Genomic DNA, 24,719 nt, shown 5'->3' with positions numbered 1-24,719 from the left:
TATATATATATATATATGTGTGTGTGTGTGTGTGTGTAGTTAAGTTCAACATATCTACAACATTATGTGAACAAAGTAAGTATAAAGGAATGAAACCTGGATAAAAATAGAAAAAGTGGCAATTTAGAGGTTTTGCTGGAGATCAAATTGCGAGACATAAAAGCCCACCCAAAAAATAACGTAGTAATTACTGCTCAGAATAAGGAAAATAAATTTTTAAAAACTGCAACAAACATTTCCATAAGTTAAAAATTTATTTTAATAATATGACTGGGATGAAAAGGATTATGTTTGAAAATAAATTATTGACCAATAAATTAGGGTTGAAACATTACAGATATATTGTACGTCTATATATAAAATAATGCTGTTTATTATTATATAGTTTTTTATTAAAAAAAAAGTCGGTGCAATGTGGTACAAATGATTTTTGCTCAATTATTTTGATTAATATTTATTAATTAAACTGAATCCTACTAAAAAAAAAAAACCCAAAGTGAAGGTGTTAACAAAACAATATTTTAGCCAAAGCAATCGAAGAATGAACATTTTTTTAGGTGTTTAAGTACTTTTTACACTAGCTATATAGTTATTTATGTGCGTATTGTTAATCTCAAAAATCAAAATTGAACTTTCACAAAATAAATCTGAAATATTCTGCAGATTTTTATTCCACTCATTACCATTTTTCAAACAGTTATATTTTCAGACATTCTGTAACAATACAGACGGTTATAAAAAAAACAAAAAAAAAAACAATTTTTCAAAGAAGAAGAAATAAAACGACAAATGACAAAAAAAAAAAAAAACACTCAACTTGATAAGCCTTACATATATCATAAGAGACCATTCATGAATCATGACAAATTTATAAAAGGAAGTACAAAGCGAGATAGTTATCTTCAACCTCAAAAAACAATGGTAAGTAAATTAAGGCGTATACACTTCAACTTTTCCTTCTCATTGGCATTTATCAACGTGGAGGGGCCTCAATCCTTATAAGTAACCAAAGATGAAGCCATATATTTGATAGTAAACCTTAAAATTACTCATAATAAAGGTTTGGCGGGCCAGTCACTAATAAAAACAAATTTTATTATAAGCTTTCTATGGCTTATAATAAAATTTCAACATAAAGTAAATATCATTAATAAAATAACCTGATAAGAAGTAACTGTATGTTATGAAATGATTAAGAATATTGAATTATCTGCATATGATAATGATATATATTTTGTCTTCTACTTAAGCTCAGAAAGAATGAAAAATCAATTATTGTAGAATAAATATGGTAAGCTCGCTCTAGAAACTATTCAACAATTCAGTAGCACTCATACTATTTCTCCTATTTCATTTTTTAAGTTTATCCCTTCACACCATTAGGGTTCTTCAGAAAGTTTCACCCTTCTTCTATTTCACATATTAGTTCTTAGGTCTTGGAAAAACAAAGAAAAGAAAAAAAAATAGCACTTAGTTTACTCTAGCTGACAATGAACAAGCAGATAACTTAAGTTTAGTAGTTCTATTAAACATGTTAATAGTCCTTTTTATAGTTATATAGTTAAATAACTTAAAATAGAGATAATACATAGTTTCAGTATTCAAACCAACTTGGTGCTGGGTTTAAATATGATCACCATCCAGAGAGAAAAAGAAAACAAGTGCAAAAATTACAACTAATAGGTATTATTAAATTTCTACTCAACTATAGTAATATTCTTAGTACAATGAAGACGACGGGAGATAGTAGTATTAATAATTTTTCGATCTACAATCAATCTGTAATTTCAGAAACAAACTTTCGTACTACCTGATTCCTCAGCTGAAACAGGTACTATAAGCTGTCGGACAAATAGTATTATCTATCAAACCTATTTCAAGTACTTTTATATAATAGGACTTTAAAAAAATGTGGATGGTATTTCTAACTGGAGGTTTATTCATTTATTATTGAGGTTTAATCCTCAGTCATTATTAGTATCAATACAGAGGGCAGTGGCGTTGCCAGGATTTCGTTTTACTGGTAGGGGAGAGTGGGGCTGGTTATTACAGGAACTATAGCGGAGGATGCATGGTGACGGTGATAGTAATAGTAATTTTGTCGTACATGCGCTGATAGCTAATAGATCTTCTTTATTAGAAAACAACAAAAACTTTTCGAATTTATGGAATAGAGCTTCAAAGAAACAGAACAAGCAGGTAAAGTTTAAAATCGTGGTTATGATCATGTTTTAGGAAAGTTTCCTGGATATGGAAAATCTCATAATTAATTTACATTATCCAACCGCTGTATAAGTGCTGATCTGAATAAGTTGACAGTTTCTTATTGGACGGTGCCGTCTCTATAGCCAGCGATCTTCTCGGTTAACATATTTACTTGAGCTCTTGAATCTAATAGTTTTTCCACAAACTAGTAATTTGTGGAATTACCAATTGCATTCCAATCCTATAAATTGCCTCCATTCATCATATTTACATAGAAGTGCTCATTCGATGAAGCACCCCTTCTTGTATTTCTTTCACAACACCTGGCCTGCTGTAAAATTACGAAGTAAAGTGGGGTACTTACGTATTAACACCACCGCAGCAAAAATTCTGCTAATGTGCCAGTCTAGACCTAAAGTTTATGCAACAAATTATAGAATAAAAAACTTTATGTAAAATTAAAACACTTTAAAAATCAACACATTTTATTTATGTAAAGTAGTCAATCAGATTTCACTGGAAATGGAATATGGAATTTAATATAGATTCAAAAGTCTCTATTTTCTTTCAACTGATGCTCTCGCCATTCCACAATGCAATTTGGTCCACCTATCTTCTTGTTTAATATATTTTCCATATCCAAGATACATAATTCACGCATGTAATTATTCCAGTATATAATAGTTTTATGGAATAAAGCAAGCTATTTTTTACAAAATTTAACCGATGTCAGCTTCTCGCACCAGCGGTAATGAAACTTAAAGATGAACAAAATAGAATTCTGCTCAACTCAAACCAGGTGTCTTTTTTAAGTCCCACTTGCTGATCACACTGAAGACAGTTTAATTAAATTACATTTCCAAATGTTAGGTTTACCAAAATATAATTTCATGTCATGAGAATTGCTACATGAACGTTTGTTAGGTAAAATATTTCTTTCCTGAAGAAATAAAATGGCATCTTCTTCTGTTTTTGGCAAATCCCAAATACGCAAAGAAGATTGCTGTGTGCAAACAACAAAGTTTCTCTAAGCGAACAAGATGGTTCTTTATTGGGGCATTAGCAGAATTTTTGCTGCGGTGGCGTTAATACGGAAGTACAAAGTGGTTAAGGCCAGGTGTTATTCAAAGAAAGTAGAATTCCCCGTTATTAATTTATATTATTGGTGCTCATCATCAAGGTATGTACTACACTTTATGCCCACTTTTAAATATATTACCTTATTGTAATGGTGTTATGGCTACATATTTTTATGACCACTATATAAAAAATTAATAAACAAAAATATTTTTTGTATGCTTCCAAGCGTTTCCCTATGTTCATTTATATTTTATTGGTATAGTTTTAAAATGAAAAAGCAGTAGCTGCGGGAAAGCCCGTATAATTCTTTTATGATTACTTTTTGGAAATGAGTAAGTATTCTTCGAAGACAGATAAAACCAGGAAAAGATAAATATCTTAACTTAACTCATTTAGAAGTTATATTTTTAACAATTAAGGGAGAACCACCATGACGATTGAAACCGGTTGTAGAATATTCATAGTGTTTTATTATTATTTAATAAAATGTATTTTGGCATTAATTTGAGTAATCATCACAGTACCGCGCATGGCCTAATGAGCAAGTAATAGTAAAAGCCCGGTCACAGAACCAATCCCGCCTAAAAGGCGTTCGATGCTTAAGTTGTAGCATTTATACCAAGACCAGATAATGAATTATTATCTTAATACATGATATGTATATAGAACTCTCTTAATCATTGTATATATTGTCAATAAAATCAATTCACAGAAACCTTCCAGATGAACCCAGATATATTTACTATTTGAACATATGTCGACATGTTTCTGAGAAAACTTAAAGTACATGATGCGTTCACAAAGTTTTAAGATTGTTCCCAGAAACAAAAATAAACATTTTTGAACAGCGCACTTAAAGTCTTCTCGGTGGACTTGACCTCTCAAACGGCGGAGCACTCCAACGTAAAACTGACCTGAGACATTCTGTCGGCAGTTTCAGTTACAGAGGCATCGAGCTGCACAGTAGTCCAGAAGATGAAAAAAAATTTTAATTTTGAGGTAAGAGGATTTTATTTTATACACATCTGGTAGTTTTATTTGATCTTATTTTTAGACTTTGAGTTTTTTTTTTCTACGTTAACAATTATTTTTCCTTAAACAATAAACACACACATAGAAAAAAAATCAATGTCAGAACAGGAAAAATAAAAATAATTTTTTTTTTTGTTAAATTTTGGTTGCTTTTTATTTTCAAAATTTGAAGAAAATGAATAACTCATGTGTTGTTTCATTTGAATGCAGCAGGAAAGTTTTGTGAGTGGACATACCACGTAGCTAGTTCCTAGTGAACATACCTGATAAGTTCAGTCAAAGTACAGTATAACATGATATAGCAAATTAACATACATAATACAAATGTTTTAAATTGGCAATAGTTAGAAAAAGAGTGACAAACAAAAAACTTAATTTCATTACACATTCTAAATAAAGTTAATCCGTAATGAGTTGGAACTTTCCATTCTTATCTTGTCCTCATCATTAAGATAACAAAGCGACCAAAAAGCATTAGCTGAGAAAATTTTAGTTAAATCAGAACAACAGTAATGGATATCACAAATTTGATTATCTAGCAGTTTTATTAGTCCTGTAGTTTTAATCTGGTTGCTTCGATTTCGGGTTCACTATTTCTGTTAGCTTCGACCCAGTGGTACAGTGGTCTTGCATTGTATCGAAAAATTCTTCATTGTAAACGATGAGCTTATCAGTTAAAATGATTATAAGCATTTTAAATGTTTTTGTAACAAGAGTATCAAACAATCCATATCTTTTACTTCACACCGGCAAATTCAGTTTTTCCGAAATTTTCTACAACTCGGTTGAAGCAAACAGAAACTGCGAACTCGGGATCGAAGCAACCAGGTTAAAACTACAGGACTAATAAAACTGCTAGATAATCAAATTAAAAATACGTAAGAATAATGTTCCTCCATGGTATTAATGAATAAGGAAATCTTTATTAAAAATACATGGAAATATATGGATGAAGCGTTTAGTAGTTGGAATTCGTTTGGAAGTGGAGTAGGAGTTTTGCTGCTGCATTTCCTGTTCTTGGTGCAACAACAAATCTTTCAGCACCAGCCGTAATTGTTATAAATATTTTTTCGTTTCACGATTATCTACCGAAAATAAATCTGTTTGCGCAGGCATGTTTTATTTTCTTAATATCAAGTTGCCATAACCTGTGTGTTTTATAATTCACCGATATAAGTAAAGATATTTTTTTAAATGCCAAAATAATTACAAAAAATTAATGAACCAATTTAAATGAATTCAATAGGGTTCTAGACGACAAATCCGTTTACAGATCGGAAATCTATGATTCCATCTATATAAAGAACGAAAAGTTAATTTACCTCTTAAGTGCTGTAATCTCTTATAAAATAAATAACTGAAACTCTGTACACTTAATTTTAATTGAGAAAAACTCCCATGTTACAAAGAAAAAATATCATTCACTGTTCTTTCACTTCAATTTAAGTGGGAGAGAACATTCTTCTCTTTTTAATGAAAAATTTAAATCAGGTCTGGTATATTAATTCCACAAACATCAATGCCCTGTATTAGCAATAGGGAGTTCTACTGAGAAATCCTAATAGCTAATAAAAATGATTAAATATTTATGTCTCCATAGGCCTTCCTGGTCATTCTCTAGCCCCTTAAGAATTTTCATTTAGGCTGATGTGCACTACATAAACGAGCTAGGGAATGACTGAAAACTGCGTTACGAAGGTAAAAAGTGTTATAGTGATTGGTGTGTTCAATGTAAAATTCAAATTATGTCTTAAGTAAACACTTGATAGAATACTAAAAAGATAGCAGCCATTTTTTCAAATCTGCTGCAAAAGAAACTGGTACCATTGACTTGTTGAGTCTCAGGTTCAGTTTTGTGACAAGGCAAGGGAATGATAAAACATGCAGAGAAATTATTAGCTGACCACCAATAGGGAGTATTTTGTATTTTTTCACAGATGAGTCTCGCTTTGGTTTATAATTTTCAAATAGTCGAAATAGAGTGGAGAGGCAACCACAGGTGAGATTAACTCAATGTACTTTTTGCAAATTACAGCCTTACCAAAGGCAATCATATGTGGTTTGGAAGGGATGAATTTCCTCACACCCACTGATTGCTCAGAGAAACATTGAGGCAATGTTCTTAAGTGGTGTGATCCTATTTGCTTTATTTATTGGGTAACAGTTCATTTTTATGCAAGATAATGCACACCCATACACCTCAAGAATAGTCACAGAATACTTGAGCATATGGAAATTAGAGTATTGCATTGGCCTGCATGATCTATCCTAATGATTAGAATTATGGGTGAAAATAATTTTTTTTTTGGCTTTTTTCCCCTGCTGAATGTACAAGAATTACCTGAGGACAGTAATTTATAGTAAAAATTTGAATGAGTAGTGAGCAATCATTAAAAAATTACTATTCATTCAAAACTGAAGAATTACATTGAACAAGTAAAAAATTAATCATTCAGGCAACAAATAATAAATATTTGAAATAACAAAATCAAAACTTATCCATTATTAATAAACATTGTATCAAAATAATGCCTGATTCTGGAATTCATGAATGAATTTCAAGAAAAACTTCCAATTAATGTTTAGAGATTTTTTTTATACGGTCTAATAGTATAGGGTGCATTGGGAGCAGCGTGGCAACACGCCTGCCTACCAACCCAAAGGTTGTGAGTTCGAGCCCGGCCCTATCCGGGATTTTTTCAAGCATAAAATTATACAAATCTCACTCACAGCCTCTCCTGGGCATTTATGAGGCCTGTTAGCCAATGGGTGGCACTCACAAAAAATAGGTGTGGGAGTGACGAACCCACTCTACGAAAAATCCATGTCAAGAAATGTGTGATGGATTAGCCTATACATTTCCTAATACATCGTACGAGGACTTGGGGCTCCACGGTCTGTCCCCCATATAATAATAAAAACTGATGGTATATGGTGTGAGTTTCACGAAATCTCTATACACTATTATTGAGCTTTTCAAAGCTATGACAAATTTATATGATGATGATTAAATTAATGACTGTTCATACCAAATCTTTTTTTTTTCATTTAATTATTTAAAAGGAAGCTTAAAATTTGTTTACTAAATCCATTGTTTATGACCTACCTCAATAGTTAATTTCATTGTAATAGATCTTTTTTTTATCAGCTGATCATGAACTAATTATGACTCAATTTCTCATAAAAATTAATTTTACATTGGAAAATTCAGATTTAGCTTATCAGGTTTTGAAAGAGAAGTATCAAAATCATTGTATGCTTGATTCCAATTATATTAACAATATGGTGGGCAGACATCAAACCAAAAATGCATTCAGACTCCATAGACTCGGTACATATAGATTAGCTCAATCTATATCGTTTTTTTTCTGATTAATCCGCCCATCTACTGTGTTTCATCAAAAATACTACTATTTATTTCTTTTTTGAAGAAATGAGAAATGTCAATCACAAGAAATGACTGCTATTGTAATGAAGGAATGAACTTGAATTAATTTTTAAAATTAAAACAGTTTACTACAAAAAAATAATCAACAATATCTTTCATTTTAAGGCTCATACAAATAATTCTGTTCCCAAAATCAAGGTTTTTTTTCAACTGGCACAGAATTTCTGTAACAAATTTAAATTTTATACAATTAAAGAATTATTATCTCTTTTAGCAGATTTTAAAAGAAGTTTTTAGAGAAGTTCTAGCAGATTTTTAATTGTTTTCTTAACCATTAAGAAACATTGATCAACATATTCAACAATCCCTTGAAAATAGTTTAAGTTTATTCAAATTTCCAGTTATCGATTGTTGATTGAATTTGGTAAACTACAACTTAAGGCTAAAGAGTTTTGTGACCAAAGAAAGCTCTTCAAAACGTTTTTCCAAACCAATGTCATTATGCTCATGTAGTTGAGTTAAATTTTGCAGGAATGGAGTCAAATCTAGCTGATCTACCTTCACAAATTCAAACACCTCAAGAATTTGTTGCTCTAAAATTTTACTACTATTGGATAAAAGATTTTTTTTTTCAGGAGCGCCCATCTCCTTACTCTGGGTCAAAGGATTTACATTTGCTCTTTGAAATGAAAGCTGCTGTCAATTGAACTACGTTTACTATTAAATTTAATTTTTTCTTCTAAATATCTCAACAATGACAAATAATAACATATATTAATTAACAAGTATATTTAATAGAACAGAACAACAGATGTTTAAAAATATTGAGACTATAAGTAAATCATTGTTGGTAAATGGTCATTAACTAAAACATATATTTAAATAAAACTTAAATATAAACAATGTCAAAAGCTATTTACAATACATCAATGGTTATTCATAGACTAGATAATTAACATTAATATTCAAAAATAAATATTAAGAAAAGTATAAACAATGGAAAAAGTAAATGTATAAGTACTATCACTTAACTACAAAGTTTAACCTAAAACTCTTTAATACAATTTCAAGACTTAATTTTTAAAAAAAAATACAATATTAACTATAAAAGTTTTATAAAACAAATAACAAAAAATAAAAATAGAATATAAAACAAAATATATAAGTACTATTGTATTCACTACAACAATTTTACTAGGTTATATTAATACATCAGACAAGAATATAAAAAAAAGAATGTAAGTATATATATGTATGTGTGTGTGTGTGTGTGTGACTGGAAGTTTTTAATCTATAAATATTTTAACATTTTTGTTTAAAATAAACAAATACAAATTATCACAAACTATATTTTAAACAGGTATGTCTGACACTTTATTTGTAGATAAGTTGGACCTGGAAAAAAAAAAGAAAAAATTACACTATGTTTGAATTAATAAAATAGAACTACAGAAATTAATCATTTTTATGAAATGAACAATATTTCTCTAAAATGATCATAGAAATAAAAGATTTATATCAATAAAAATTAAATTATATTACAGAGGAAGCTTCTAGATAAAAAGAGATTAGACCAAATAAGAAATGTACTGAAAATATACTAAGCAGGATGGCGTTTGCAGAAGTGAACTAATGTGATTCATCCATATGGTACAATTAATGTGGTTCAACGAATATTGGTTAATAACCTTAAAACAAAAGTCAATATAGAGAAAAAACAACATTGTTGATAACAAAAAAATTAGTGGGAAGACCTCATATGAGGACCTGGCAAGAAATAGAAAATTCACTCAAAATGACATTATTAGAAAGACTCTTATAGAAGGAAGCATGAAGTGGTTCCAAGGTACCTCAACATCATAAGGTAAAAATGATAAATAAACAAGAACAGCACATTATTAGACCTGATGACATTGATCAGGATAAAATATCATTAAATAAGTTATCTTAGCCACTAAGTACTTACAACATCACTGAAAATACATTTATTGAATTTAAAATCTTCAGCCAATATGTTGTATGGACTTTCAATTTGTTAACATCCTTACCAGGAGTGGGGTGCCTCAATGAGTAAGGTACTGGACTCTGGCCAAAGTTTAAAATGAGCTTCTGGAAGAAAATTTGTGCCAAAGCAGCCATGAATTGATCCTGGAGTTGGACCTTCCTGGGCTCTATCCAGTGTATATAAAGTTGGTAGCCTATAGCGAACTGTAGTGAAATAAACTCAGTTTAAGCACAGATACTGAACATATCACCAACTCTTAGTCAAGAAACAGAGACCTAATAAATCACTGAACCTAAGAATCATCAATTAAAGGATTGTAGTACAGGTCAAAAAAAAAAAAAATGAAAAAGTAATTTTTTAAATAAAAATGTATTCTCATCTACCAATTGCATCTGTGACTTTAGGATGGAATGTTAAGTAAATCTGTAGGCCCACAAATAACAGTTAAAAAAACGCAATAAACTAGTAGCATACCCACTGGAACACCAACTCACTCACACACCTATTCAAAAACAATCACACAAACACTAGCACACCAATTTAAAACACTCACATAAATACCCTCAAAAACCTGCCCATAATCACTAGGACACATATTAGCAGAAAGGTTCTCACAACACTATGCCCAGTATGATATTACTCACCTAAAATAACTTGTACAAGCAATCACTGTGGAAACTTTCAAATGTTTTTGGAAGTTTATAAAATGAAAACGCTATCAATTTTGAGATTGTATATCATTGTACATCAGATTAAAAATCTTTAGATTTTAGACAAATTGGATTCCTTTCATATGTTTTAAGAAGTGTAGAACATAAAAGTTATATTGATTTAAGATCATCTTAGAGTCCTTAAATATGTTTTCCGAAGTACAGAATATGAAAATATTATAAACGAAGGCAGGATATTAAAATCATTAGTATTTTCGTTTTGTGCACCTCCGAGGACATATGAAGAGGTCTTATCCAATGTCTCACCATATACGACTTAAGACTTTTATGGAAAAATAGTTTTGTCACCAGATAATGCAAAAAGTTGATTTAAAATATAAGGACACTTGTTTCAAAATAGTAATTTGTTAATATCATAGCATTTCATGTTTTTCTTTTAATCATCATTATTCTTCTGTTTCCCTCTTTTCTTAGAGATAAAAAAAATTTAAAAATAATAATGATGGTAATATTTAAATCATACTGCTTTAAACTTTTTTTATAAAATCTAATTTTTATCCTGTTTAAATTAATCTATAAATATAAAACATTGTTTCCTTGAAAAAGCAATATGTTTTCTACCTATGTTTTGAAAATTTCCTGGACTTAAGAAAAAAACAAAGCTTAGTCATTTTTTATTAGGATAAAGTATAAAATGTGTATTTTTGGTTATTTCATTGATGTTAAAATGCTAGAGTAATATAATTAAATAATTATTGTTGAGTTATTTTTCAATATAATAAAAAAAAATTTGTAGTCAGAGATTTTTTTTAAAGTAGAACCAATTAATAGTGAATTTTATAAATATAGAAGAATAATATAAAATAAAAATAACACCACAATATGTTTTGATGAGTATATGAGAGATTACATTTTTTTGTTTACGTGAGATTTTGGTACTCTATTAAATACTGCTCTATTTTGTTATATAGAAAATATTACACATCACAACTAATGCTGTCACAATATTTGTGATTACAAAGGGTTAATTAGGCATTTTAAATTCACAAATCAAAGAATTAAACATAAATTAAAAATCTACTTACATGTCAGATGAAGAAAGTCCTGCTGGAGTAGTAGTAAGAGCATCTTCGTTGTGTATAGATTTACATTGAGAACAACTTGTTACAAGTTTAGTAATATTTGATTCAATAGCCTTGGTAACCAACATGAGTTCTTCCCACTAAAATAATATTAAAATAAATATTAAAAAAACACACTCAAATAAATTTTTTTGGTATTACCCCCTTCCTGAGCATTTCTTTCTGGCATATCGGGGCAGGAGGGGATGTTATCTAGAAGTAACCAACCTATTCAAACCTAGGAGGAAGAGTCAAGTTTTCATTCCGTGGCACCACCACAATATAAAAATTGACCCCCCTTACAGTCTGGATTTGAACCTGCACCACTGCAGTTATGAGGTAGCTAAAGGTGATGCCTTAACTTTCTCAGCTACCGACAGATCCTATTATTTAAATATGTACATCTTTTTCTAACATGGCTTATAAGAGTGTAACATATCGATTTTTTGTGAGATTGGAATAAATCATTAAAGCCTTATCAGAGCAGTATTTGGTAAATTAAAAAAAAAAAAAACTTTTCCAAGAAGTATATTTTAAAAATTAAAATTGAATTTATTCTATTAACTTTTGCAAGCACTTTTAAAAACGAAAAACTTGAATTTTTCAATCAATCTAAATGCTGTAGAAAATTAGTTGAATTAGATGAAGTTCTGCCTTTTTTAACTATCTGAGTTTTTTATTGAAATTTTATTTTTCTCTTGAAAATGACAAAATTAGGGTGCTTAAGTTTCAAAAGGATTTCAACGTCTCAGTGGCTACTGTTTTTCTCAGATCCTCTGAAATTGGCTATCCCATTGAATAAAAATTTTGCAATATCAAAAGCTGATTAGAAGTCATCAGTGTTGTATGAACGGCAAATAATATTCAAGAAAGTAAAAAAATTCTTCAATATAAAATTTGTTTGCATACTTTTAAATAATATATATAAATTCTAACTAAACATATAAATATTTCTTAAGTCAGAAAATTGTAATTTTTTAATTCACTAACATCTTTTAATTTCTTTCTTCTTGTTCAGCAAACCTGAGACCACCTTTCTATACATAATAGTTAAGATAAGCTTACTTGTTAGCCAAAAAATATTAGAAAATTTTTAAATTCAAATCATGGTCACTCTATAAAATTATAGTTTAAAGAAGTATTTTTCATAAAGCCAGGAAGTTTAGGAGTTTTTCGCTCCTTATACTCCACCTGAAATGACATGAAACAAGAAAACAACATATACCACAAATTAATAGAAAATGGCCTTTTTAACATTCAGTGATTTAATTTCACTGTATCTAGTTTCACTTTAAAAAACGAATGTAAGGATTGAAGTATGTCTTCATTTAGACATGTTGGAGAACTCTGGAAGTTCAATTTATTTTGTATATATATTCATATAGGATATGACATCATTCCTAATTTGTTATAATTAATTGTTTTTTGGCTGCTTAGACAAATACAAAGGTTATTCCTTTTAACCATATATTTTGTAACTGAAATATATAAAAATGCTAATTATGTTTTTTTTTGTTTTTTTAGGGAGCATACTGAGGCCAGGTATTCTTTTACTGACAAAGAAAATTTAATTTCCAGCTGATATACTGAGACATTTAAAAAATAATATTAGCCCATTTACATCACACAGAAGAGTGAAAAATTAGATCTTATCACCAAAATTGTTTCAAGGACTTCCTTACAGTTATAATATATATATGCTTTGATGATAATGGTTAAATGAAATGCATGCATATATATGCTCTGGTGATAGTAGCTAGGTAAAATGCGCACATATATGCGCTTATGATGCAAATGGGTAAAACAAAAATTAAGGCTTCCACTTCTTAAACCATTTTATATCAACAAGGTGATTTTCAAAACAAATTGTAAAATGAAATAACATAACACGCCACTTTAAAAATTAAAAATAAACAGATATAATACAGATACAGTTTTCAAAGATTTGAGAGTGATCCTACAATTCTTTCAAAATAACCAAAATTGTAACATAAAAGGATGTTTTTCACATCTAAGAAAATAAAAGAAATGCTGGTTAAGCACAAATAATAATGAAGAAGACTACTAAAAGGAATAATTATGGTTATAGAAATATCAAATTTACTAATAAAAATAGGTGATCCTAATTTAATTTAAATAAATTAAATTAATAATAGTTTAATTAAGGTAAATTAAATGATACTTAACAAATAAAAATACATACTTCCTTTGTATGAGCTTTAATTTCACGACTCTGTACTTTTAAATCACGAAGAGTTGTATTAATTAAACTTTTTAAGTTTTCTGATTCATCTGTTAAGTTGCTAATCGTTTTCTGAAAAAAATAAATAAATAAAAAACCTTAAAACATATTTCATTTCAGTAAAAGAAAGAAATATAAAATACAACAACAGGTGGATTTAGTCCAGGTGTTAATGCCACAATATATAATTAATTACCTTGTAAATAATATTTAGTAAGTATTAGTGTTTAATTTAATAAGCTTATTTTTATTTATATTACTTTAATTGAATTTGGTTGTTTAAGAAAAATATGTAATTATATTTGTGTGTTATAATGAATAATAGAGACAGTTGCTAAGGGCTGAATACCGTTGCTAAGAGGTTGCCTAGCAACAGGCCGACCATCTTCGTTTTTTATAGCAGTTCCGGATAATTTCTGGCCATGATAGCGTCTCAGCAGCCCTGTCTGCATTTATAGTTTAATAGTTTAGACATTTTTGAGTGTTTTAGTCGTTATAACAGTTCGAAACCAGACCTTTTCTGTATTTCAACTTTGATACGAGTTCTGGATAATTAATGGCCATGACAGTGAATAACCAGCCCTGTCTGCGTTCATTTTGGTACTATTTATTGACATTTTGGGTGCGTTAACAGACATTACAGTCTGAAACCAGACCTTATCTGCGTTTCGACTTGAATATAAATTGTTAATTGGTTGGCTCGCCTGGTACATTGAAATAATTGGACCCTGTCTGCACTTAGTGGGTGTCAGTATGGCCATCTTGGCTTTTGGATGTTTGGACTGTCGATGAGCCACTACACCAACTTTGGACCATTACAGCGGTGTATTTAGCTACAAGAGCTGCGACCTAAACATCTCGGCAGCACTCTTCCTCGGACCTATCGGAGTGGAGCAGGTTGTATCAACTAGTATTTGTTTTGTATATATTTATTTGTAAATTAGTTTATTTTATTTTCATCTTCATAATTTATATAACTATTTTATTTTCATCTGAGAGGCCTTTTTATTTTTAATTGTATTTATCATTAGTCATCTTTTGTTTTAGTTTTTGAAAGTGCATCCCATAGATTATTTGAGAAAAGTGAAAAAGTGTCAGCTGTGCTAATTTGGTCATGTGCTGATGAGAGTTATAAAACTCAAGAAAAAAAAAAAAAAAAAGATCCCAAATCATATGAGACAGGCTGGAAATTATTTCCCTTTTTGTAAGTTATATCCTAAATACAACAATAACATTTAGCCAATCTGGCAAGACGTAAAGAAATTGCCCAAAAATTTTTGTTTTTAAAAGTAAGTCGTAAAGAAATTGCCCAAAAATTTTTGTTTTTAAAAGTTAGTTGGTATTGGCAGATATTTTGATGGATTATTGCAATCAGGTAAATATATACAAAAACTTCCATTAACAACTTGGAATGGATGGATAGGGTGTTAGCCACCACAAGGAGGGGATAATAATACCTTCAAAAATTACAATTAGAGAATTAGAGAATTGTTTACTTCTTATTTTTGATCTGCAAAAAAAAAAAAAAAAAACACTGGCAAAACCATAAATTTTTGGAAAAATAATTTTGTGTATGCCATCATCACCTGACATATTTCCATCCCTGCCAGAGTAGCTTATGGTTATTTTTGTACTTTACATATCAGAAACAAGATGTGATACAATTATTGTTTTATAAAAAATTGTCTTTTGTGAGTGTTATGAGGCACCGGACCTGTATTGGTATCTGGTGCTTCCATCCACCAGGTCACCATTTATTCAGACTGCTCAATTTTGGGGTATCATCTCAGGATTGATCCTCACCCACAAAATTTCCACCAGACTTTCACCATTGGATGATGGTGACCATCTTGTAAGCGATTTTAGAGACAACTATTTTTTGTTTGATATATGCATATCAAAAACCTTTCATTCTAGCACCTACAGTGAGTGACTTTCTTTTGCAATTTTTTCAAATCTCGAGGTTTTTTTTTGGGGGGGGAGGAGGTTCATTAAATACTAGAGAGTTAATTAATTCTTTATTTAAGACAAAATATTTTAGGTTGTATACATATATTTTTATGATTTTATAACACATTCATTTTTTATAATAATGAGGTAAAACTTGTTTTATTTGTTTATATTTTAATATTATTAAATTTGTATGTCCTTTGGAAAATATATTTTTTTTTATATCTCATTTCCTGTATTATTTTAGTTCTTTGGGGTCTTCATTTTCAGGTCCTCCAAACATTTCAAACCCAAACTAGTGATTATTTTTTTACTCAGAGGGAGAAATTTGTATATTTTCATTCGTATTTTTTTATGTCCATCTTTATTACTTTGTCATAAATTAATAAAAACATTTCATATCTTAACTAGTTTTCATACCTAATTAATGGATAAAAATTAATCTTTCAAAAATTTCCAAAAAACTAATAACATATGAAATATATTTTTAGTATGATTCAAATGATTTAAAATTTTTTTTTTCCGAATTTTACAACCTTCTTATTAGCACACCCCATCAAATCAGTAGAGCTGGCTGTGCTTCACCACTTTTCTTTTATACTTTCCTATAGAATGCAACTGAAACCGAGCATGCAGATAATCCTGCTGTTAGTTCCATCGCCTTCCAGGCTGACAACGCATTTGAGTACCACAAAAACTTCATTGCGAAAGGAATTTTTAGAAATATTATTAGAAGAAATACAATGTTTGACAAACATTACATCTGTTACCTGTCTATTCCAAGATGAATTAAAGTTAGGATAATTTGCTTGGTGAATTCTATGAAACATTAATATTAACAGTCATTGTTAAATATCTAGTTTTATAAAAATAAGTAATTAACAAACAAAGAATAATTGTTACCTGAGCTTTTTGGAGGTCATCAGATAACCTTTTTACACGAGAAAAAATGGTGGAGTTAACTAGTTGAATTGTGGGCTTTATTTTTCCCATTATCAATTTAACAAAATCATCTTTACCACTCTGATCAGATAATGATAATACAGTAGAGTTCTTCTTGAAGTCTTGTAGGTCATTCTTAAATAAACAAAAATAAATTCAAGTCAATAACAATAGCATAGTAAGTTAAAAAAAAAAAAAGTAATGCTGAATACTCATATGTTTTCAAAAGGAAATATCTCAGGATATCACTTCTTCAGTAATTAATTTATAAACAACACATGGTAGATGGAAGAAGATTATATTTTAATCAAAGAAAACATACAAAACAAAATTATTGAAAGATGAGTCATGAGATAAAAAGGTATTTTGTCAAAATTAAACAGAATAAGGATGGTAACAAAAATAGTAGAATTATTTTTTAAAGTTGTGTTATAATTGGGTTATTTCAAGATTTCTTTTTGACAAATACATTCTAATTGTGAGGGGGGGGGAAGAGGGTTAGTTCTTTAATTGATCATTACCATTTACCTGAGAAAATGTTTAATATAAGTGGAAGTAAGGTAAGTGTATATTTCAATAAAAATTGAAAAATTAGAAAAGAATGATTATAATCATCCAAAAACTATAATAAACCAGGTATGTAAATATGACACAGAAATTGTAGTATAGAAAATACACGTTTATTGAGAAATGAGAAACAATATCATACTTAAAGTATAGATTTTTCCCATCAATTTTTATTTCTCATATTAAAATTGTCACTTTTGAATTTTTTAACTACTCAAAGCACCCTAAAGTGCTTTACTAAAGGGCTATCGATATAATTTACTTAGAGTATGAACATCTTGAGCTTCGACAAGCATTCAATACGATCCTGCAACAGTTTTCTTCAAATGGTGACATAAAATCAATGTTGTTTACAAATTAATACAAATAAAAAAATTAGGCTGTGGTATGAAACTTGTATTGTTGTGAGTTGAAAATCTTATTCAGACCCAAAACAAGAAGATGGTACCAATGATATGATTTGATGGTAACTACATTGACAGTTAACATTATCTGTGGGAAAATTCTGGTTTCATATTTACAGATCTGGGTTATATAAACTTATTTTTAGTGAAGAATTACAAAAAATTCTCATTTTTACATTACTAATGGATTAAATTTGAAAACAGTATATATTTTTATATTATGTTCGAAGTTTTTTCAATGTAGTAAAAAAAAAATTTCATGTTCACTTAATATTTTTTCATTAAAGTATTGATATTTTGTAAGAAATTAGCTTAGATAATGCAACTAACAAAAAATTCATGAAATAAATTTGATACATTACATTGAATAAAGAAACATTTCCAGACAGGACATCGATCATTTTTTTGATTTTGGAATGTTCATTAACTATGTCAGAATGTTTAGATTGCATATCCAGAATTTCAGCTTTAAAGGCTGCAATTGTTACTCCAACACTTTCAAGCATATCTGGAACCAACTGTGGTGAAGGAGATTTATCCAGTTTTCTCTCGACCTTTGTTAAATTGGTTTGCATCCCTACAATCTATATAAAAATAGATTTCATTATTAATAAACGTTACAATTATATTATATAATAAGTTATTAAGCATTATCTATTAGAATAATATAGATAATGATGAATTAATAATTGATTGTGGATTTATATAAAAATGGGGGGAAGATGGTAAGGGGTGTAGTCAGTAAAGAACATGAATAAGAAACAACTTATTTATGAGTGCCAATGTTTCTGCTAGAATTTCAAGCCTTCATCAGGGCTAAGAACAAAAAAGGTAACGACTATAATGAATAAAAGGTATTACAGAAGGATTAGAAAATAACTAACAATATATATACACAAATAGGGTTGAAAGACATGAACAGTCTAAGTATTATAGGAAGATAAAGGCTGTAAGAGAAAAGTAATAGTAAAATTAAGTAAGAGGAAAGAACGAACAATAAAGCACATATAGAAACTTAGTTAGTAAATATATGTGTGAATTGTTTAAAATAAAATGAAATACAAATTGCATAAGACTACACCTCCAACCATGTTCTCCTCAATAATATGTACATAAATTTTATCCTAGCATTAATTATTTACGTTTTATCATAATGTAAATAAGTACACACACACAAGTTAACATAAAAATTTTATTAGATAGGAAACTCTTAGGGTGTGCTCAGACAAAGTACAGCAGCCCATTCTGTCACATCTAATCTGTCTAGCTGACTGAATTTTAATGTGAGCAAAACGGAAAAGACATGACTGGACTGACCGATGGGCTTGGTCTAAGTGTACTCTTACACAATATATATTTTAACAGAAATATTTTTCGTACAAATAAAAACACATACCTAAAAAAGAATGGTAATTTAAAGATAGATTAACTTATAAGAGTGGTAATTTTATTAAAGAACATAATTTCATGAATTTGAACTATTTATTAAAAACAAATTGAAAAGATTTTGTTGCATGACGATTCGATGTTGGTAATGATATACTTTTTTTTTGTAAAAAAAGTTAAATTAATTAGTAATTTTCTTTTTTAAAATCATGATTAAAAAAACAACTGAACTTTAACAAATTGAGTGCTATGTTGCACATGTTTAATAATGTATTTTGTTCCCAAATGCAAAAATTAAAGTTTTCCACAAGCTTTTGAACTGTGTAAAGTTCTGAAATCCCAGCCATGTAAAATGCTTCTGAGTGTTATAATATTACTTTATTTTTTTTTTTATATTATTATTGGCACGACAGACCATGGAGGTCCAAGGCCTTAAGGATATGTGACTGAAAGTGATAAAAAGTTTTAAAATTAACGATGTATTTAAACTAACTAAAGATTATTCCTCCTGAAGAATGAGCAAAAATTGTTAAATTACACAAAATAAATTCTACAAACACAAGCCAATTTAGAAGGAATAATTGATGAGAGGATTGATAATTTGAGAACCCAGTAGCACCAACAAACAGTAGTGATTCTGACAAATAGAAAATGGATGAACATGATGAATAAAGGAAATGAGATTGTTCATTTGTTCTTGACCGTATTTTCCCGTATTTTTTATTTCAATAAAATAATAATAATGAAGAATACTTAGTAGTTTTTGTTTTGAAATACCTACAACTGATGATCGAGTCAAGATCAATATGCATGAGAGATCAATATACCAGAATATGCAATAATTGCCAAACATTGATGTTCAAAATGATAATAATGTTAAATCTATTTAAACTTTCAATGAATATCAAGCTTCCAAATTGCTAATAACCAGATCTGAGGAACCTGGATTGGGAACCCACAATTATAGATAGTAAAAGGACAAGTTACTAATTAAATTATTATTCCACAAAGTTTATATGATGTAAAAAAAGAAATATGAATAAACTATTATGCTTATGAGCTTTCTAATGTATTCACACAGTACATTAAATTCTACTAAAAACTAAAAGGAAGATGAATGCAAAAATAAAATGAATTTCTTACAAGTTTTGAATCTTTTAATAATGTAACTTTTTTATTTTATTTTAAGCAGTTTGAATTTCCTGCAATATCAACAAAGCTGATCAATATAAATGCAGATAGATATCTGTAACAAGCAAAAATAACAAAGTATTAGGTGTGAACAGGTGGGGTTGGGATGTTGGTAAGCTAGTAGATTTGGCGACACTGATCTCATATTCTTCACTACCTAGCCTAGCCCTTTTTCAAGTAAAAAATCACAGGACTTATGAAAAACTTACAGTTAAAGAAGGAAAAGATTTTGTGATACAACAAAACCTACAATGTGTAGTTTTTCATGCCAACCATAGCATCTGAACTGTTCTTTTTTATTTTTTATTTCGTTACAGGTCCAGTATATTTTCGGAAAAGCTCAATAAATTATTGACCTATACACTAAAAAAGCCATGCTAACGTGATCTTCAGTCTATCTTTTTCTGATGGAAGTTCCAAGGTAATTATGACTAGCTCTATTAGTTTTTTGTCAAAAATAAAACTACCCACAAAGAATTAGAAACAAAACTACCAAATATAGTAACTTTTAGATTGTATACATTACTTTTCTCTAGATACTATCATCATGATCTTCTAAAGATACCAAATAAATCCAGACAAACTTATAAATAATACTATTAGTCATTAACTTCTCACTATTAAACTAAATAATCATAAGAGGTATAATATTTAGATACTAAGAAGTGTATAACATTCCTTAAAAATCTATACAACACAGAAACAAATAACATTCATAGTAATCTATACGATAATACTAAAAACTGGAAAATATTTACCACAGTAGAAAAATTAGTCAGCATTTGAGCAACTCTCTGTAATTGATTATAGATTTTTGTCTGGTTTTTCTCCAGTTGTCTTGTTAGAGAGTGACACTTTTGAATTGATTCTGGTATTACATCACTACCAGCTGAAACTGTGAAAAGAAAAATGAGTAATAAAAATAAATAAATAAGTAATAACTTAACATAATTTGTCTGTTTAAGACAGGAATATTCACAGTAATATATCATAAGTAAAAATAATTTATAATTTTATAAAAGAGAAAAATAAATAAATAATAAAAATAAGGCAAGATTAGAGGTTATGGTCCATAGAGGGTATGGTAGGAAAGCAAGCTAAGGTGTGTGAAACAGCTATTTATATATACAGGAATTGTTGTGGAGAGGTTAAGCACTCACGAGTATTGTGAATATGTGTAAGGGTGACATTTGGGTGAACACTGTCCAAGGATGGTCATATACACAATTCACAGGCATTATTTCTTTTCCCAGATAAGTTAGGTCTGTTAATCTCGCATATTAAAAACCAGTTCAACTATGAATAACAAAACTACTACTACATTAGTAGAACTGGAGGTAGCAGTTGGTGGACTAAAACCATGTTTTATCAACTACAAAGTATTCAGAGCTCACAAATACAACTACTGTAGTTGGAAAAAGTAGTTGTGATAGCAATCATCAACTGATATGTAGTTTTAATAGAGTAGTAATACAGCTAAAACCACAATTATTCATAATTTTTACTAGCATAGTTATAGCATATTGTTGCTAAACCCGAGTAACTACATAAGTCCAAAAATGCAAACAAGGTTATAATTATGTCATATTTTTCTAGTGCTAAAATGGGTACAAAATGAAAACTAAACAATAATTAAAAATATAAATTGATTAATTGATGCATATAAAAATTAGAAATTAGTTGCTACTTTAAATCTGAAACCATAATTCAAACAAACATAATTCTCTCAGAAATTTTCAGATACATCACTATGGCATGGGACCAATGATATTTTAGTTTAAACATATTTTTGGGTCCATTGCTCATAGTCCTCAACATATCTAGATGTCACAACCTCCCATCAATCAACATGGTAACCAGTAATAGAATAAAAAACCTTTCCAACATTTATATTATTCAATTACACTTAACACTCTCTAATTACAAAGAATTTTCATAATATTTATTATTTATGTGAAGAGGGGATATAAATTAACCTGATTACTAATTTTATATTATGCAACAATTCAAAAACATAAATTAAATATTTGCAAAAATATGTAGCATTGTATTGTGTTCTAAAGTAATTTTAGTTGTAGTTCAGTAACAATTACAACTACCAGTTGGTATTCATTATCACAACTACGTTTTCCATCTGCTGTAGTTGTAGTTTCGAACTCCAATTATATAACTTTGTATTTGACAAATAATAGTTACTCCTTATCAACAACTAAAAAGTATTTGATGCTAGTAAATGAGAGATTTTTATTTTTATAGTAACATTAAGCACAAATAACTTAAAATATTTAAACTTTTTCTTGAGTAGTTGTCCATATAGTTAACTACAGCCCAACTCTGAAGGCTCTGTCCGGATGTAGAAAGAATGACCATATGCTGTGCATCCTGTTAGGAAATAGTAATTTGGTTTCTCAGGATGTTAATAATAATTTCCTAGAGCTTTGATTAATTTTGGGGAATGATATTTAAGTTTTAGTCAACATGTTGACCCTGAACAGCTATAATCTGTGGATTTCAACCCATTGATTAGTCACTACCCATGACGACTAGTTTTAAAATCTAGTTTCTAGAGAAGGACACTATTGAATTAGGATAAAAGGACTAGTAATCAAGATGTGCGTAGCCAGGACAGTGTTCCTGCTCCAGCACCATAGTTCACAGTAATGGCTTATCTTTATGTGCTTCCAAAATGGATAAACATAATAAAGCCACATCACACTACCAACAATGCCAACAAACAGCCATTATACCAACCAAATATCAATTATAATTAATGATTCAGCTTTAAAATAGTTAAATTTTAATAAACCAAAGGTCTCTTCTATAAATATAATTTAAGAATCAAATGATTATCAGAAGAATTAACTTTAATATATATGAGGAGAAGATGGTTGGGGGTGCAGTCAAAATAAAATACAAATAAGTTGAAGTAACTTATTTAATCGTGCCAACGTTTCGGCCAGAATTTCTAGTCTTCATCAGGGCTAAGAACAGAACAAGATAACAACCAATGAATACAGAAAATAAAAAATATATATATAAACAGGATGACATAAAGTAAATAATTGTACAGACTGGAATTAATATAATAAAGTGATGAGAGAAGTAGAAAATAAAATGTACAGATAGGTAATTGAATAAGTAGGTAAAATAACGTAATTAAGAAAATAAAATAAAAATGAAGTTATATAATGCAAAGAAATATGAATATATTAGTTTATTAATAATTTAAAAATTAAAATTATGGAAAGAAAAATAAAATTGAGAGAAAGAAAATATATGTAACAAATGAAATATGCAACCATAATATTAGATAAAGAGGCAAAAATTAGTAAAGTTTAACAAAAGAAATTAATAGAAAAAAAAATTAAATAAATAAAAATAATTTGAAAATAACAACAATAATTCAAATTATTTTTATTTATTTATTTTTTTCTATTCATTTCTATATAACATCATTTTTATTTTATTTCCTTAATTATGTTATTTTACCTACTTATTCAATTACCGATGTATACATTCTATTTTCCACTTCTCTCATCACTTTATTTTATTAATTCCATTCTGTACAATTATTTACTTTATGTCACTCTGTTTAAAATTTTTCTTTTTTATTTTCTGTATTCATTGGTTATCTTGTTCTGTTCTTAGCCCTGATGAAGGCTAGAAAAATGGCCGAAACATTGGCATAATTAAATAAGTTACTTCAACTTATTTGTGTTTTATTTTGACCACACTCCCAACGATCTTCTCCTCGTATAAGTCATCAACGGTCAACTATCTCTCATAATTATAAATTTAATATAGAATAAAAATGTTTTAATAAATAAATAAATAAAAAATAAAAATATAGAAACACAATAAAATGAATTTTACAGAATACATTAACTTAAATTATTAAAGAAATTAAAATAGATAAAAAAAAAAAAATCATGCAAAATATGACCAGACATACAAAAAACTTCAACGCTCAACATATTTATAACTATAAATTAAAAAATATTATAAAAAATGAAATACATGCAAAGAAACTTTTGTGCATTTGAGGAAACCAGTTGCAAATGTGTATACCATTTAGAATTACTAAGAATAAATATTAATGGTAAAATCAGAAAGAAATATAATTATTAAAAATATAACAGAAAATGATAAAAAAAAAAATTAGGAAACTGTAAGTTTTATAGTAGCCACTCATAATGTAGAAATTATCACTCCACATACTAAATTAATTAGAATACAAGTCACAAAATGAAAATAAATAAATAATAAATCAAACATTCCTTTAACAGATGCCAATGATACATTACATACAAAATTAAATTATGTCATTGAAGTTCCTATATAATTTGTTATCAGTATATCTTGAAAAGAATAACAACTATTAAAAAATCATTAGTAGGTATTTCATATTACCAGTATTAAGTGGAATAGTATCTAGATTGGTTATTGGATGAAGATAATGTTGTTTAAGACATATATAACTGCCAATAAAATTAGCTATTCATTTTTATTTTCTATAAACAACTTAATAATAATAT

At 28.7% G+C, this 24,719-nt stretch overlaps 2 protein-coding genes across 4 annotated transcripts in view; both read right to left on the bottom strand.

Moving 5' to 3' along the window:
* Positions 1–1,790, bottom strand: part of LOC106691390 (uncharacterized) — a gene marked incomplete at its 3' end in the record, with an annotated part of 8,311 nt that extends 6,521 nt beyond the window's left edge. Inside the window, exon 1 of the mRNA XM_014437141.3 lies at positions 1,707–1,790. The remainder of the gene's footprint in view (positions 1–1,706) is intronic.
* A 6,788-nt stretch (positions 1,791–8,578) lies between these two features.
* LOC106691391 (EF-hand calcium-binding domain-containing protein 14) overlaps positions 8,579–24,719 on the bottom strand; it is a 37,932-nt gene continuing 21,791 nt past the window's right edge. The window contains exons 5-10 of one of the 3 annotated variants that reach the window (XM_067053243.1): positions 20,943–21,079; positions 17,970–18,191; positions 16,598–16,771; positions 13,706–13,816; positions 11,467–11,603; positions 8,579–9,100 (exon numbers count right to left, since the gene is read on the bottom strand). In XM_067053243.1, the coding sequence (XP_066909344.1) occupies positions 9,058–9,100; positions 11,467–11,603; positions 13,706–13,816; positions 16,598–16,771; positions 17,970–18,191; positions 20,943–21,079 (824 nt within the window). In that variant the 3' untranslated portion in view covers positions 8,579–9,057. The remainder of the gene's footprint in view (positions 9,101–11,466; positions 11,604–13,705; positions 13,817–16,597; positions 16,772–17,969; positions 18,192–20,942; positions 21,080–24,719) is intronic. The other 2 variants (XM_014437143.3, XM_067053242.1) reach the window with 2 other exon arrangements.

This window comes from Halyomorpha halys, unplaced genomic scaffold, assembly GCF_000696795.3.
Source record: "Halyomorpha halys isolate HHAL.00 unplaced genomic scaffold, Hhal_1.1 Scaffold2314.1, whole genome shotgun sequence".
In the NCBI taxonomy this organism is placed as follows: Eukaryota; Metazoa; Arthropoda; class Insecta; order Hemiptera; family Pentatomidae; genus Halyomorpha; species Halyomorpha halys.
This window is presented reverse-complemented; position numbering and strand designations above follow the sequence as displayed.